The sequence below is a fragment of the Panthera leo genome, chromosome C1, assembly GCF_018350215.1.
Source record: "Panthera leo isolate Ple1 chromosome C1, P.leo_Ple1_pat1.1, whole genome shotgun sequence".
Taxonomy (NCBI): domain Eukaryota; kingdom Metazoa; phylum Chordata; class Mammalia; order Carnivora; family Felidae; genus Panthera; species Panthera leo.
In genome coordinates, this window is record NC_056686.1 from 8094783 (window position 1) to 8107393 (window position 12611).

Consider the following 12611-nt stretch of genomic DNA (forward strand, 5'->3'; position numbering starts at 1 on the left):
CAGGCCACTCAGAGCATGACTCAGCAGAAACAATAAGTAGCAGGATCAGACCCATCAAGGATTTTATACATATTGGAATTATTGGATAAAAATATAAAACAGATCTGTTTAAAATGCTTAAATTCTCACATTTATTTATGTGAGAATTTAGGGCACCTGGGTTAAGCATCTGACTTCGGCTCAGGTCATGATCTCATGGTTCACGAGTTTGAACCCCGTGTCAGGCTCTGTGCGGACAGCTCAGAGTCTGGAGCCTGCTTCAGATTCTGTGTCTCCCTCTCTCTCTCTCTGCCCCTCCCCTACTGGTGCTCTCTCTCTGTCTCTCAAAAATAAATAAGCATTATATATATATAGTTGAACCTAAAAACTTAAGGACAGGTCCAAAGACACAATTGAGGAATTCATGAACAGAAACAGGAAGTGAAGAAATACCTAGAAGGGAATCTCAGAGAGATAAAGATGAAAAATACAGAGAAGAAACTAACAGACATTAAGGACAAAGTGAGAAGCTCTACAGGTTGAAACGAATTCTGCAAGGAAAAAATCGAAGGGTGGAATCCTCATATTCGGGAAGTCCACAAATCCCAAAGAGGATGCAAGAAAGCAATCCGTATCTCTACACACAATAGTGGAGCTTCAGGGCAACAAACACAATGAGAAGATCTGAAACAGACACTGAGAAAAGTGAGGTTAAGTGAAAAGGAATCATGATTTCTCAACAAAAGAAATGAGAAAACGTGGGATCTTATCTACAGTTGCAGAACCCACAATCATATTCTCAGCTAAGTAAGGATTTTAAAAGAGGGTGAAATAAAAATGGTTTCAGATAAAACAGAAACAGAGAGCTTACTCTGATGGATGCTCACAAGAGGAATGTGCCTTGGCTCTACAGAAGGATAATGATGCTAGGAGGAAGCACTGAGGTGGGAGACAGAATAAGGAGAAGTGAGTTGGCAAGTGTCTCTGCACACAACAGCGATAATGTTTAGTTTGGTGGTAGAAAAAAAAGGGATACTTCACAATAACATAGTCTGAGCAATCGTTCTAAGTTTTGTATGTTATTCTGGGGAAAGACAGAGATACGGATTCATTTTTAAAATTAGGTATTAAAATGAGGCATGTGAGGCAAAATCGTAAGGGTAGAGAAGGATAACATGAATCCATCCTGTACACGGGGACATATTCCAAAGAGTTCAAAGATCGAAGTGTAAAAAATGAGGGGGCACCTGGCTGGCTCAGTCACAGGGGCACGTGACTGTTGATCTCAGGGTTGTGAGGTCACACCCCACACTGGGTGCAGAGATTACTAAAAAAAACAAATAAAAAGCTTTTTAAAAATGTAAAAAATGAGGCCAATCAAGTACAAAAAGAGGTAAAAATTATATGCACACACAGCTTTTTGTTACAGGATTATTTGAAGTATCAAAAGAGTGGAAAAAACGTAAAATACATCCACAGGGATGGGTTAAATGGCGGGGGGATATCCACAGAGTGGAGCGCCATCACCTCCCAAGGAAAGAAGGAAAGATAAATTTAAAAACTGACCATAACGGTTACCTCAGGGGGTGGGAGTGCAAGTTGGTGCAGCCACTCTGGAAAACAGTATGAGGTTCCTCAAAAAACTAAAAAGAGAACTACCCTACGACCCAGCCATTGCACTACTAGGCATTCATCCAAGGGATACAGGTGTGCTGTTTCGAAGGGACACACGCACCCCCATGTTTCTAGCAGCACTATCGACAATAGCCAAAGGATGGAAAGAGCCCAGATGTCCATCGATGGATGGATGGGTAAAGAAGATGTGGTACAGATACACAATGGAGTACTACTCGGCAATCAAAAAGAATGAAATCTCGCATTTGCAACTACGTGGATGGAACGGGAGGCTATTATGCTAAGTGAAATTAGTCAGAGAAAGACAAAAATCATATGACTTCATTCATATGAGGACTTTAAGAGACAAAACAGATGGACATAAGGGAAGGGAAGCAAAAATAACATAAAAACAGGGAGGGGGACAAAACATAAGAGAGTCTTAAATATGGAGAACAAACTGAGGGTTGCTGGAGGGGTTGTGGGAGGGGGATGGGCTAAATGGGTCAGGGGCACTAAGGAAGCTACTCCTGAAATCATTGTTGCACTATATGCTAACTAATTTGGATGTAAATTAAAAAAAATAAAAAATAAAATTAAAAAAAATAATAAAAATAAAATAAAATGTAAAGAAATATTTAAAAAATAAAAATAATAAAAAATTAACTACCAGTAGAGAAGATTTAATAATACATGATTGAACATTAAAAAAAAAACAACCAAAGCCCGGTTACCTCAGGGGGAAGTGCGGTGGCAGAACAACGGTACGCCACAGATGTCCATGCCCCAATCCCCAGAACCTACCAATACATGACAAAGGGGACTTGAGAAGAGGTGATTAAGGTTCAGGACTTTGACATGTGGAGATTATCCAGGTGTGGCAAATCTAATCAAAGGCGTCCTTACCTTAAAAGCAGAGAACCTTTCCTGGCAGTGGGCAGAGAGAAAGATCTGACAGCAGAAGACAGGTCAGGGAGATGCAATGTTGCTGACTCCGAAGGTGGAGGCAGATGGCAAAGGAACGTGGGAAGCCTCTAGAAGCTAGAAGAAGCAAGAAGATGGATTCTCCCCTACAGCCTCCAGAAAGGAATGTGGCCTCAATGGCACCCTGATTTTAGCTCAGTATGACCTCTGTCAGACGTATGACCTACAGAGCCATAAGATAATAAATTTGTGTCGTTTGAAGCTATGAAGTTGGCGGTGATCTGTTATAGCAGCAATAGGAAATGGCAGAGGAAGGAAGAAACACGGAATAGGGATGCAGGGAAAAGTCAGACTTCACTGAACATATTTTATAGTTTTGGCCCTGGAATCATGTTAATGTCTTACATAATCAGAATGAACCTCAAAGTTAAATCAGAAAACCTAGTTAAATTGGAAAAACCTCAAAGAAATTTCTAAAAACTGAAAACAAGCAGAAACAATTTAACTATAAATCAAGTTGGTTGGACAATCACTCAAAGAATTTCAAGCAACTTTAAACACGGCATTTTAAGGGGTGCCTGGGTGATTCAGTTGGTTGGGTGTCTGACTTTGGCTCAGGCCACGATCGTGTAGTTCACGAGTTGGAGCCTCGAGTCAGGCTCTGTGCTGACAGCTCAGAGCCCGGAGCCTGCTTCGGATTCTTTGTCCCCCTCTCTCTCTCTGCCCCTCCCCTGCTCATGCTCTGTCTCTCTCTCTCTGTCTCTGTCTTAGAAATAAACATTAAAAAAAAAAATTTTTTTAAATAAAAAATAAACACAGCATTTTGGTGTATATCTCCAAAAGGACACAGCCTAAGAACAACAAAAAATTCCAAAAAGCTTGAACTGCATTCAGTAATCTTACTGTTATTACTAATACTGGTCATTTGCTATTTACATGTATATAAGATACATGTAGGTATGTATTTTGCAAGATAAAGCAAGTAATTATAGAAATGTCAGAACCAAGGAACAAGTTTTTCAGTGTGAGAAACAAGTATAAAATCAAAGTAAAAACTCTTAAAACTTAAATATGCATTACCTAATTTTCCTCTTTCTAAAAATTACTTATTTCTAGGTCTGTTCACTGAAATGGCTGAGAATAATGATATGTCAGTAGCAATGAGCACCCTAGCACACAAACTGCAGTTTCTAAGTACCATCTCTCACTTAAAGAAACCATAGCTCCGGGGACGCCTGGGTGGCTCAGTCAGTTAAGTGTCTGACTCTTGATTTTAGCTCATGTCATGATCTCACAGTTCAAGGGATTGAGCCCCATGTCAGGCTCTACACTGACAGTGTGGAGCCTGCTGGGATTCTCTCTCTGCTCCTTCCCCACTCATGTGTACATGCTCTTTTTCTCTCTCTCTCTCAAAATAAATAAACTTAAAAAGAAAAAAAAAAGGAAAAAAGAAACCATAGCTCCTTGAAAGTGGCCATGACAAGGCTTGAGTGAAATGTACTTGATAAGCTCAATATATCTTTTTTTTTTTTTTTTTTTTTTTTGCCAGAAAGCAAGAAAGCGATCAAAGACCAAGACCACTGGCAATGTAAAAGGAACACAACAGCCACGTCGAGTGGGATAATTAGATCATGAGAAAAAACAGTGCCTTCAATGAACAGAAAACACACACACACACGCACGCACGCACACAAGTTGATACTGATACTCCAAAAACAACAGGGGTCGTGGGGTGGTGCCTGAGTCACCTTGGAGAGGTTGCAAAGGACCTGATTCATTACTCTGAAAAACTGATAAATAAAACAATCGTGCGTTTATTTTGCCCTTCCTGCATGAACTATATTTCAAATTAACTAAATAGTTGATAACATAAAGTTCTTTATAGATAATTGCTAGCTAATAAATCCAGAAGGGGTAACAGAATTAGAAATCACCGTTTTCCAGTTGCCAATGAAATAATGGTTCTACAAAACAATCTTCAATGAGCACTAAAAGGATTAGGAGAAAAGCTGATGGGGAACACAGGATCACAGTACCTGAGCCCATCGATTACCTTTTATGTTACTAGAAGTGGATCATTTAGAAAAGACTTGCTTACTAACTGTTGAAATAGGAAGTATGCGGTACGAAGGATTTCTCACCAAAAGAAGGAACCTGAATCTAACTAAGCATCTAAATCTAACCAGTTTACAAGAAGTTAAAAGACATCTTGAAGATATTATCAGCCAAATCCAGAATGGGAAATTCTATAGGAAAAATGACCTGCTTCCTTCACAAATAAATGGTATGAAAAAAAGTGGGGTAAAAAGGGGGACAGAAAGACAATTGGATATATCAGCTGAATGCCACGTGCAGGCCTTATCTGGATTATGATTTAAATAAATCAAATGTAAAAATACATTTTTAAGACAAACAAGGAGGGGGCCTGGGTGGTTCAGATGGTGAAGCGTCTGACTCTTGAGGTCAGCTCAGGTCTTGATCTCGGGGGTCATGAGTTCAAGCCCTGTGTTGGCCTCTGCGCTAGGTATGAAACCTACTTAAGAAAAGAAAAGAAAAGAAAAGAAAAGAAAAAAAGACAAACAAGGACATTTGAAGAAGTCTTCATATTAGAAGATACTAAGGAATTATTTTTAATTTTGTAGGTCTTGTAATTTTGGTTATATGGGGGAAAAGCTTTTTATTGGTGAAATAGTATGATACCTAGAATTTGCTTTAAAATACCCCAGAAAAAATGTTTGTATGTGGGGGGGAAGAGATTGGTGGGGGTGGTAGTAATAAGATGAAACCAAATTGACAGAGTGCTAATAATTATTAATGAGTATGGGAATTTGATAGAAGTTGTCCGCTTTTGTTTACAACTGAAATATCCCATTATAGATCATTTATTAAAATTAAAGATGGCCAACAAGTAGAGGGCAAAAGACAAGAAAATGAAAGCTTAAATCAAGCCCCAAAAAGACAGAAAATAAAGAAAATAAACAAACAGATAAAGCACTAGATCAGATGGTAGAAATAAGCCCAAATTTACCAGCAATCACAATAAATGTAATTGGACTGAATGCAAAGATTTTCAAACTAGATTAAAGGGATAACCTAGCTGCATTATTATACATATCATGATCATGAGTGACCCATCTAAAGCAAAAAGTCCTTAAGACAATTAAAAGTAAAAAGATAATAAAAGACATCCTCCCTCCCTCCAAAAAAAAGATGGTGTAGCTATATTAAAACTAGGCAAAATAAATTTTAAGGTATTAAAGATATAAAGAGTTATTGCACAATGATAAAAGATTCGACTTATCAGGAAGATATGATTTTAAATTTGAACGTACCTATAATATATCCCCCCAAGTACATACAACAGAACTGACTAAACTATGAGAAATTAATAAAGCCAGCATTGTAAAGGGAGGTTTTTATCTCACTTCTCTCAGTAATGGACAGATTAAGCAAACAAAAAATTAACAAGAATACAAAAGACTTGAACGCAGCAAGTAGTAAGTTCAAATCTAACGACATACGTGGAACCTTGTGGATAACGTTAGCAAATACACACTATTCCCAAGCATGGAGGAAACATTTATCGAAAATGGACCAAGCATTAGACTATTAAGGTGGTTTCAGCAAACAACGAGGAATCACAAACCCAATGCAATTAAGTCAGAAGTAGATATCCAAAGAAGAAATCTGAAATCCTGTAAATCTGCAAATTAAAATATCCATTTCTGGATAACTCAGGGACGCAAGAAGAAAGCATAGGAAACATTAAAAACACTTCCTCCGAGCAATAATAGCATTACATTACTATTTAGCTAGAAAGAAGGAATAAACTACTGATCCACGATGAACTCAAAAGGATCACGTAAAGTGAAAGAAGCTAGACACAAAAAACCACATATGATTCCAATTCTATGAAATGTGCACAGAAGGCAAACCTACAGACAGAAAGTAAATAAAATGAGTAATTTCCTAGAAAAATGTGACCAAAACTGTTTTAAGAAGCAACAGAAAAGATAAACAGATCTTTGAACCTATAGTAAAAAAAAAAAAATAGTAACAATTACAGGCAAATTCCACTCAGGATTGCTGATGTAAAAAAATCTCAATTAAGTAGTAGATATAAAGTCAATGTATTAACAAAATACATCATAACCAAGCTGGTTTTAGGACAAGACTTCAAGAATACTTCAACATTAGAACATATCCATAAATTCAACATATGAACACCCTGAAAGAGGAAAAAATATGCGATTATCACACCAGACAAATAAAAGGCAGTTGATAAATCCCATACCTGTTCGTGATAAAAACTTTAGCAAATTAAGAACGCAAGGGAACATTTATAACCCTTTCAAAGCTAATTACCAAAAACCTACAGCAAACGTTATATTCAGCAGTGGAATCTTTACAGCTGTCCCACTGAAATCAGGACCATGGTGAAAGATTTCCACTTTGACTGAGCCAATCAACATTGGGTTGAAGGTCCTGGATATACAATGAGAAAAGCAATAACTAACTGGTTTACAGACTAAAACAAAAACTAGAACTAACTTCCTTCCTTCCTTCCTTCCTTCCTTCCTCCCTCCCTCCCTCCCTCCCTCCCTCCCTCCCTTCCTTCCTTCCTTGTTTTTTTAAGTTTGAGAGAGAGAAAGCATACATTGCTAGAACAAGTGTGAGCGGGGCGGGGCAGGGCAGAGAGAAAAATCCCAAGCAGGCTCCACGCTGTCAGCACAGAGCCCGATGTGGGGCTAAAATTCACAAGCCACGAGATCATGACCTGAGCTGAAATCAAGAGTTGGATGCTTAACCGACTGAGCCCAGGCCCCCCTATCTTTCTCTTTTTGTACACTGTATGATTATCTAGAGTGAAAAGCTAGATGATTAGAATTAGTAAGAGTTCAATGAGGTTGAACACATAAAAATAAACTGCACTTCTCTCCTCCAGGCACAAAGTTAGAAAATATACTTTCTAAAAAGATACTATTTCCTCCAAATGTGCATCAAGTTGAATAGATAATCACAGAGAGAAAAACTGATCAGAAAAATTAATTCAAGTATCTTTATAACACAGTACTCTGGGGAGCCTGGGTGGCTCGGTTGGTTGAGCACCGACTCTTAATCTCAGGGCCGTGAGTTCAAGCCCCACACTGGATGCAGAATTTACTTTAAAAAAAAAAAAATTAAAGGGGCGCCTGGATGGCTCAGTCGGTTAAGCGTCCGACTTCGGCTCAGGTCATGATCTCACAGCTCGTGGGTCTGAGCCCCTCATCGGGCTCTGTGCTGACAGCCTGCTGGAGCCTGCTTTGAATTCTGTCTCCCTCTCTCTCTGCCCCTTCTCGCTCATGCTCTGGCTCTCTCCTTCAAAAATAAATAAACATAAAAAAAAAAAATCAAAAACATTAAAAAAAAAAAAAAAGCCCCCTTAAACTTTATTTAGCAGGTTTGTGGTCAGTAGTGGCATAAGTATAATAATCACAGAAGCACTCTGCAGGTTCTGTGGTTCAGAGAAAGGAAAGAGAACAAAAGGGAGCTGTGGGGAAGGAAAGGGGAAAATTCTACCTCACAGGAATGTGCCAGCTGTTAAAAGTCGAAGAAATGGTAGAACTAGAAAGTCCCTACTTTGCAATCAGTGTGACAACTGATTCAGGCAAGGGTCACCTATGAATACTCAGCCACGGGGTAAAAGGTAGTCAGGGAACAGGACAGTCGTAGTCTCGAAGTATCACCCCACAGATTACTCAATGGCTCACGAAAAAGGCAACTTTACGATGGAAAGATCTGACAGATGCCAATCTAACCGTGTGCTCGAACTCATGATCAACACTAATGGGAGAAGCTGACATTATGAGATCTGATAAGAACGTCACCTCTGCAGTATTCTCACTAAAAATGATGGACTTAGGGGTGCCTGGAAGGCTCAGTCAGTTGAGTGTCCGACTCTTGATTTGGGCTCAGGTCATGATCTCACAGTCGTGGGATCGAGCCCCACCTCGGGCTCTGCATGGATAGCGCAGAGCATGCTTGAGATTCTCTCTGTCTCTCTGTCTCTCTGCCCCTCCCCTGCTCTTTCTCTCTCAAAATAAATAAACATTAAGACAACAACCACAAAACTGATGGACTTAAATCTAATCATGAGAAAGCAACCAGAAGTCCACACAGTGGAACATTCTCCCCAACAAATGCACTGAACTCTAGACACACACACACCCACCCACCCATTCATCGCCATTCTGAGGGGATAACCCAGGACACCGGGCCGAGCCAACCGCACCTGTTCCGTCAAGTGTGAGGAGGGAGGACAGGTGCTCAGCTCAACAGCCAGCAGAGGGCAGCGACAGGAAGCTGATATGCAAATAATCTGCCTCAGCGGACCAGCTGGGGCTCAGGCGGAGGGAGCAGGGGTGGGGTTTTAGCTACTTACCTCCCGGATGGCCCCGTCACAGACGCGAATGACGTTGAGGAACGTGGGCATGACCTGGGGCAGGAACTGCACACACTTGAGGCCCAGGGACTTGAAGATGAAGGTGATGGCCTGGACTACCATGGTGTGATGGTGTGAGAGGGACTGGTCCCGGAAGATCCGCATCAGCGCCACCATGGACACGGCGGGGTAGAACTCGTCCAGGGGCAGGTTGCCCATGTTGACCAGCATCTCGCTGGTGCTGTAGTCAGCTAGGACAGAACGACGGCAACAGTCACGAGCTATACGTGCGTGATGTGACTCCGACTTGGAGTAGAGCCTGGCGTGCCACCAACAGCCCGAGCGCCATCGGCGTTCACGGGGAGGACAGAGAACATCAGGACCCAATGAATAGGCTGTCACCATTAAGGCTTCTAAGAGTTTCTGGCTTTTCTCTGACCCCAACTACAGAAGCCTAGAATGGTACATGATGGGTTTTCCTTAAACTGCTCTGTTTAACTTAGCTTCTTATCATTACAAGTGACAACTCTGAAGTTGAAACCGTCAGTAAAAATAATCACACCCCCTAAATGAAAGTCAAGGCCAACTCCCCAGTTACCCCCCAAATTAGGCCAGCATCTGTTCAGTAGCTGCTCGGTCCCTCTAGGGACTTCAGAGAAGGGGGTGGCAAATGCCACCAGACCTGAACAGAAAGGATCTCAAAGACTGGGTGAGGGGAGGCTGAACGGTACACTGAGGAGGGTAAGAACTCAGTGGGTCAAGAGGCTGGACAGGCAGTGCCGAGTAAGGACAAAACCCGCAGGGACCCGGCCCCCACTCTGCTGAGACCCAGGACCCACCCTGGGTCTGACAGGGTGCTATCATAGATACACTTCTCTAACACACAGAAGAATACATTGGAAGCAACAAGGTTCCTTCCATAGAGTTTGGAAACAAATTATTTGGGGAACACAACATTTTGCTGGAAGGGCTGGGAGAGCCACTGCTGGATTTTCACTCTTTCGGAAATAAGTCCACCCTAGAAGAATCTGCTGTAACCCCATACCCTACCCAATCTCTCAGGCTACTTGTCAACAGACAGAGGGGCTCCAGAGCCAGACCAGTTGATGGAAAAAACAGCCCTGGATTCTGAGAGCTACTAGTTTGTCTATGCCCCCGAGCCTGGCCTCAGATTTCCCTACCGATTAAAACAGAGAGGATAAATTCTACCCTCTTGCTCCTTGGACACCAGGAGAATAGAAAACATCAAAGAAGGACTAACAAAGAACGACAGATGAACAGAGGTGAGGGAGTGATGATTCACATCTCTCTCATCAGCACCAAAAAGCGGGTACAGGCTTAGCCTGTTGACCCTTGGCAAAGAGTCTGGACAGATGTAAGGATTCCAGACACATTGGGAAGCAGCATCCCTATTGTGGTTTAAGACAAAACTCAACTTTCCACTCAAAAGTCATGAAGTGAGCCGACGTGCTGTCATTTGTTAACCAGCCCAAGGCTCTTTCCAAACACAGCCGGCAAGCGCTTCGTGAGGCAGGATGTGATAAGTCTCTCATCAGTCCCCTCAACTTACAGGAATCCTGACTTGACTTGGATTCTGACAGGCTAACAGCAGAAGCGTCGCGGGACTGGTCAATCATGCCAATGTTCACTTTGTGCTTGTAGGGATCCAGGGCCCCCAAAAGCCCTAACACACGGATAGCCTGGGTGGGGAGGGGGAGGGGAAGAAGAAAACATTCATCACAGTATCCGATGACCATAGCTTTGATGCGTATTCCTCTCGATGTTCCATGATACCCAGTTCATACCTGAACGGCCAGCTATGAGAACGAAACAGGAGGACAGGACGTCTAACCAACATGCTCTCAAGAGCGTGTCAATGCCACAATCTCTCTCCATTCTTCCAGCAAAATCTTTAAAGACCGAGTGTGCCACGTGCCCTACCTCTCTCCGTGTACCCTGGTTCTGCTCAGTCTTCAGAAAATTCAGCAGGACCTCAAGCAAAGTGGGGTACTTCCTGTAGGGCTCCACCACATAGCCAGTGCTGGCCACCAACTGTCCCAGGGTCCACAGAGCCACCTGGACAAGGAACAGATCGTGTGGTCGGTCGAGTCAGTAGGAGAAAGCATGGTCTGTACTCTTCCTTAAATAATTACAGCGAAGTATTAGAGGCTTTTCCAAGAAAAAATGTTTCCAGTAGAGTTCTGTTAACCGCCAACAGAAATCCTTGAGAGTTCGGGCATAAAAACAAGGCCACAAACCGATGCCAACAATCACTGGATACAGAAGAGCCCCATCTTCCTCAAAGGAAACACACAGTCCTTCCACATCCTGAATGATTAATGGGAGAAATCGAGCTTCAAGGGAAATTAAGACTGTTCTTAATGTTAGTCACCTAATGGCCTCAGTGGCCAAAGTGAAGCCAGGACTGGGGGTGGGGGTGGGGGTGGGGGTGGGGGCTGCTGAAGCGTGGCTTTTGCTTCCCCAGCCACAGGCCCAGGCTTTCCTTCTCCCTCTGGGGGCCGGGGCTCTGATACATGATCTGGATTTTTCTTTGAGCTGCTACTTCCTCAAAGTTGTCTCCAGGTCAGGATGACAACGAATTCTGGTTCCATATCTTCCTTCCCTTTACTCAGCAGATACTTCTGAGCACCTACTGTGTGCCGAGCTCTGGGTCGGGCACTGGCTGGGGGCAGTGAGTGACGAAGAGAGACAAGGGCCCAGGCCTCCCAGGGGCCTGTCCTGCTCAGTCCAGAAAGAGCAGTACTCACCTGCCTTTTGGCCAATAGGGAGGAGTCCTGGAGCATGTCCATGATGATAATAAAGAGTTCATCAACCCATTTCCTCATTTCTAGGCCACTGACCTACAAAACGAAAAAGACCGCGGTAGAGAAGATTAGAAATTACGGCCTTATTTTGATTTCCTCAGAGGCTAAACAGCATTCTTTCCATCCTGTGGAAAAAGTGGTTGTCCCCTTACCTGAGCCAACTCTCCTATTGTGGCCAAGACATTATTGATCACACCTGGGTTTGGATCAGGGTCTGGATCTTTCAGTTTCAGTATTAAAGCCTATGAAAAGAAGGTATGAGAAAATGAATGCAGGACAGAATCTACCAGGAACCTTTCTTTTACATAAGTAAAATTCACCCAAGAGACCATCTCAGTCACAGATAAATTACTTCTAGGCTTTACAAATCCAGGATTTCTCTGGAATGTGGATTCTAAAACTTTTCTGAGCCCAGTCTGACATACGAGAGAGCTGGGAAGTGCCATGATTTAAAAACGTTTCCCATGCCTCCTCAAATGATACCTGTGTGATCATCTGCCCAGATGCACGTAGGTTCTGAAAGATTTCACATGCCTCTAAACGCATTCAGATTTTAAAGCTCATTTTTTCTTCATTTTGAAGGAACAATTTTATGCCACTATTTACCTACTTCTTTCCAGGCACATTTGATGATGTGCTGGAACCATCATTTCTTATCTCTTATAAAGAGAGCCCTTTCCTGCAATTGGTGGGATTTTTGTAGTTCTTTCGCTGAGAAGGGCCTGATGGGGCCCTCGTCCCCCAGCCTGGGGCCAAAGAACTTCTCTACTGAAACACTCCCATCGTCCCGAATGAGCTGACATAAGATCACCTGGAGAGAAAGTGCCAGTCTCTCTAGCTATTGTGGG

General features: G+C 42.4%; 1 protein-coding gene across 1 annotated transcript in view; it reads right to left on the reverse strand.

Annotated features, from left to right (window-relative positions):
* The window catches only part of MTOR (mechanistic target of rapamycin kinase), a 132755-nt gene that overhangs the window by 91792 nt on the left and 28352 nt on the right, over positions 1 to 12611 (reverse strand). The window contains exons 15-19 of the mRNA XM_042954026.1: positions 11916 to 12005; positions 11707 to 11799; positions 10880 to 11014; positions 10509 to 10638; positions 8939 to 9189 (exon numbers count right to left, since the gene is read on the reverse strand). Of these exons, the coding sequence (XP_042809960.1) occupies positions 8939 to 9189; positions 10509 to 10638; positions 10880 to 11014; positions 11707 to 11799; positions 11916 to 12005 (699 nt within the window). The remainder of the gene's footprint in view (positions 1 to 8938; positions 9190 to 10508; positions 10639 to 10879; positions 11015 to 11706; positions 11800 to 11915; positions 12006 to 12611) is intronic.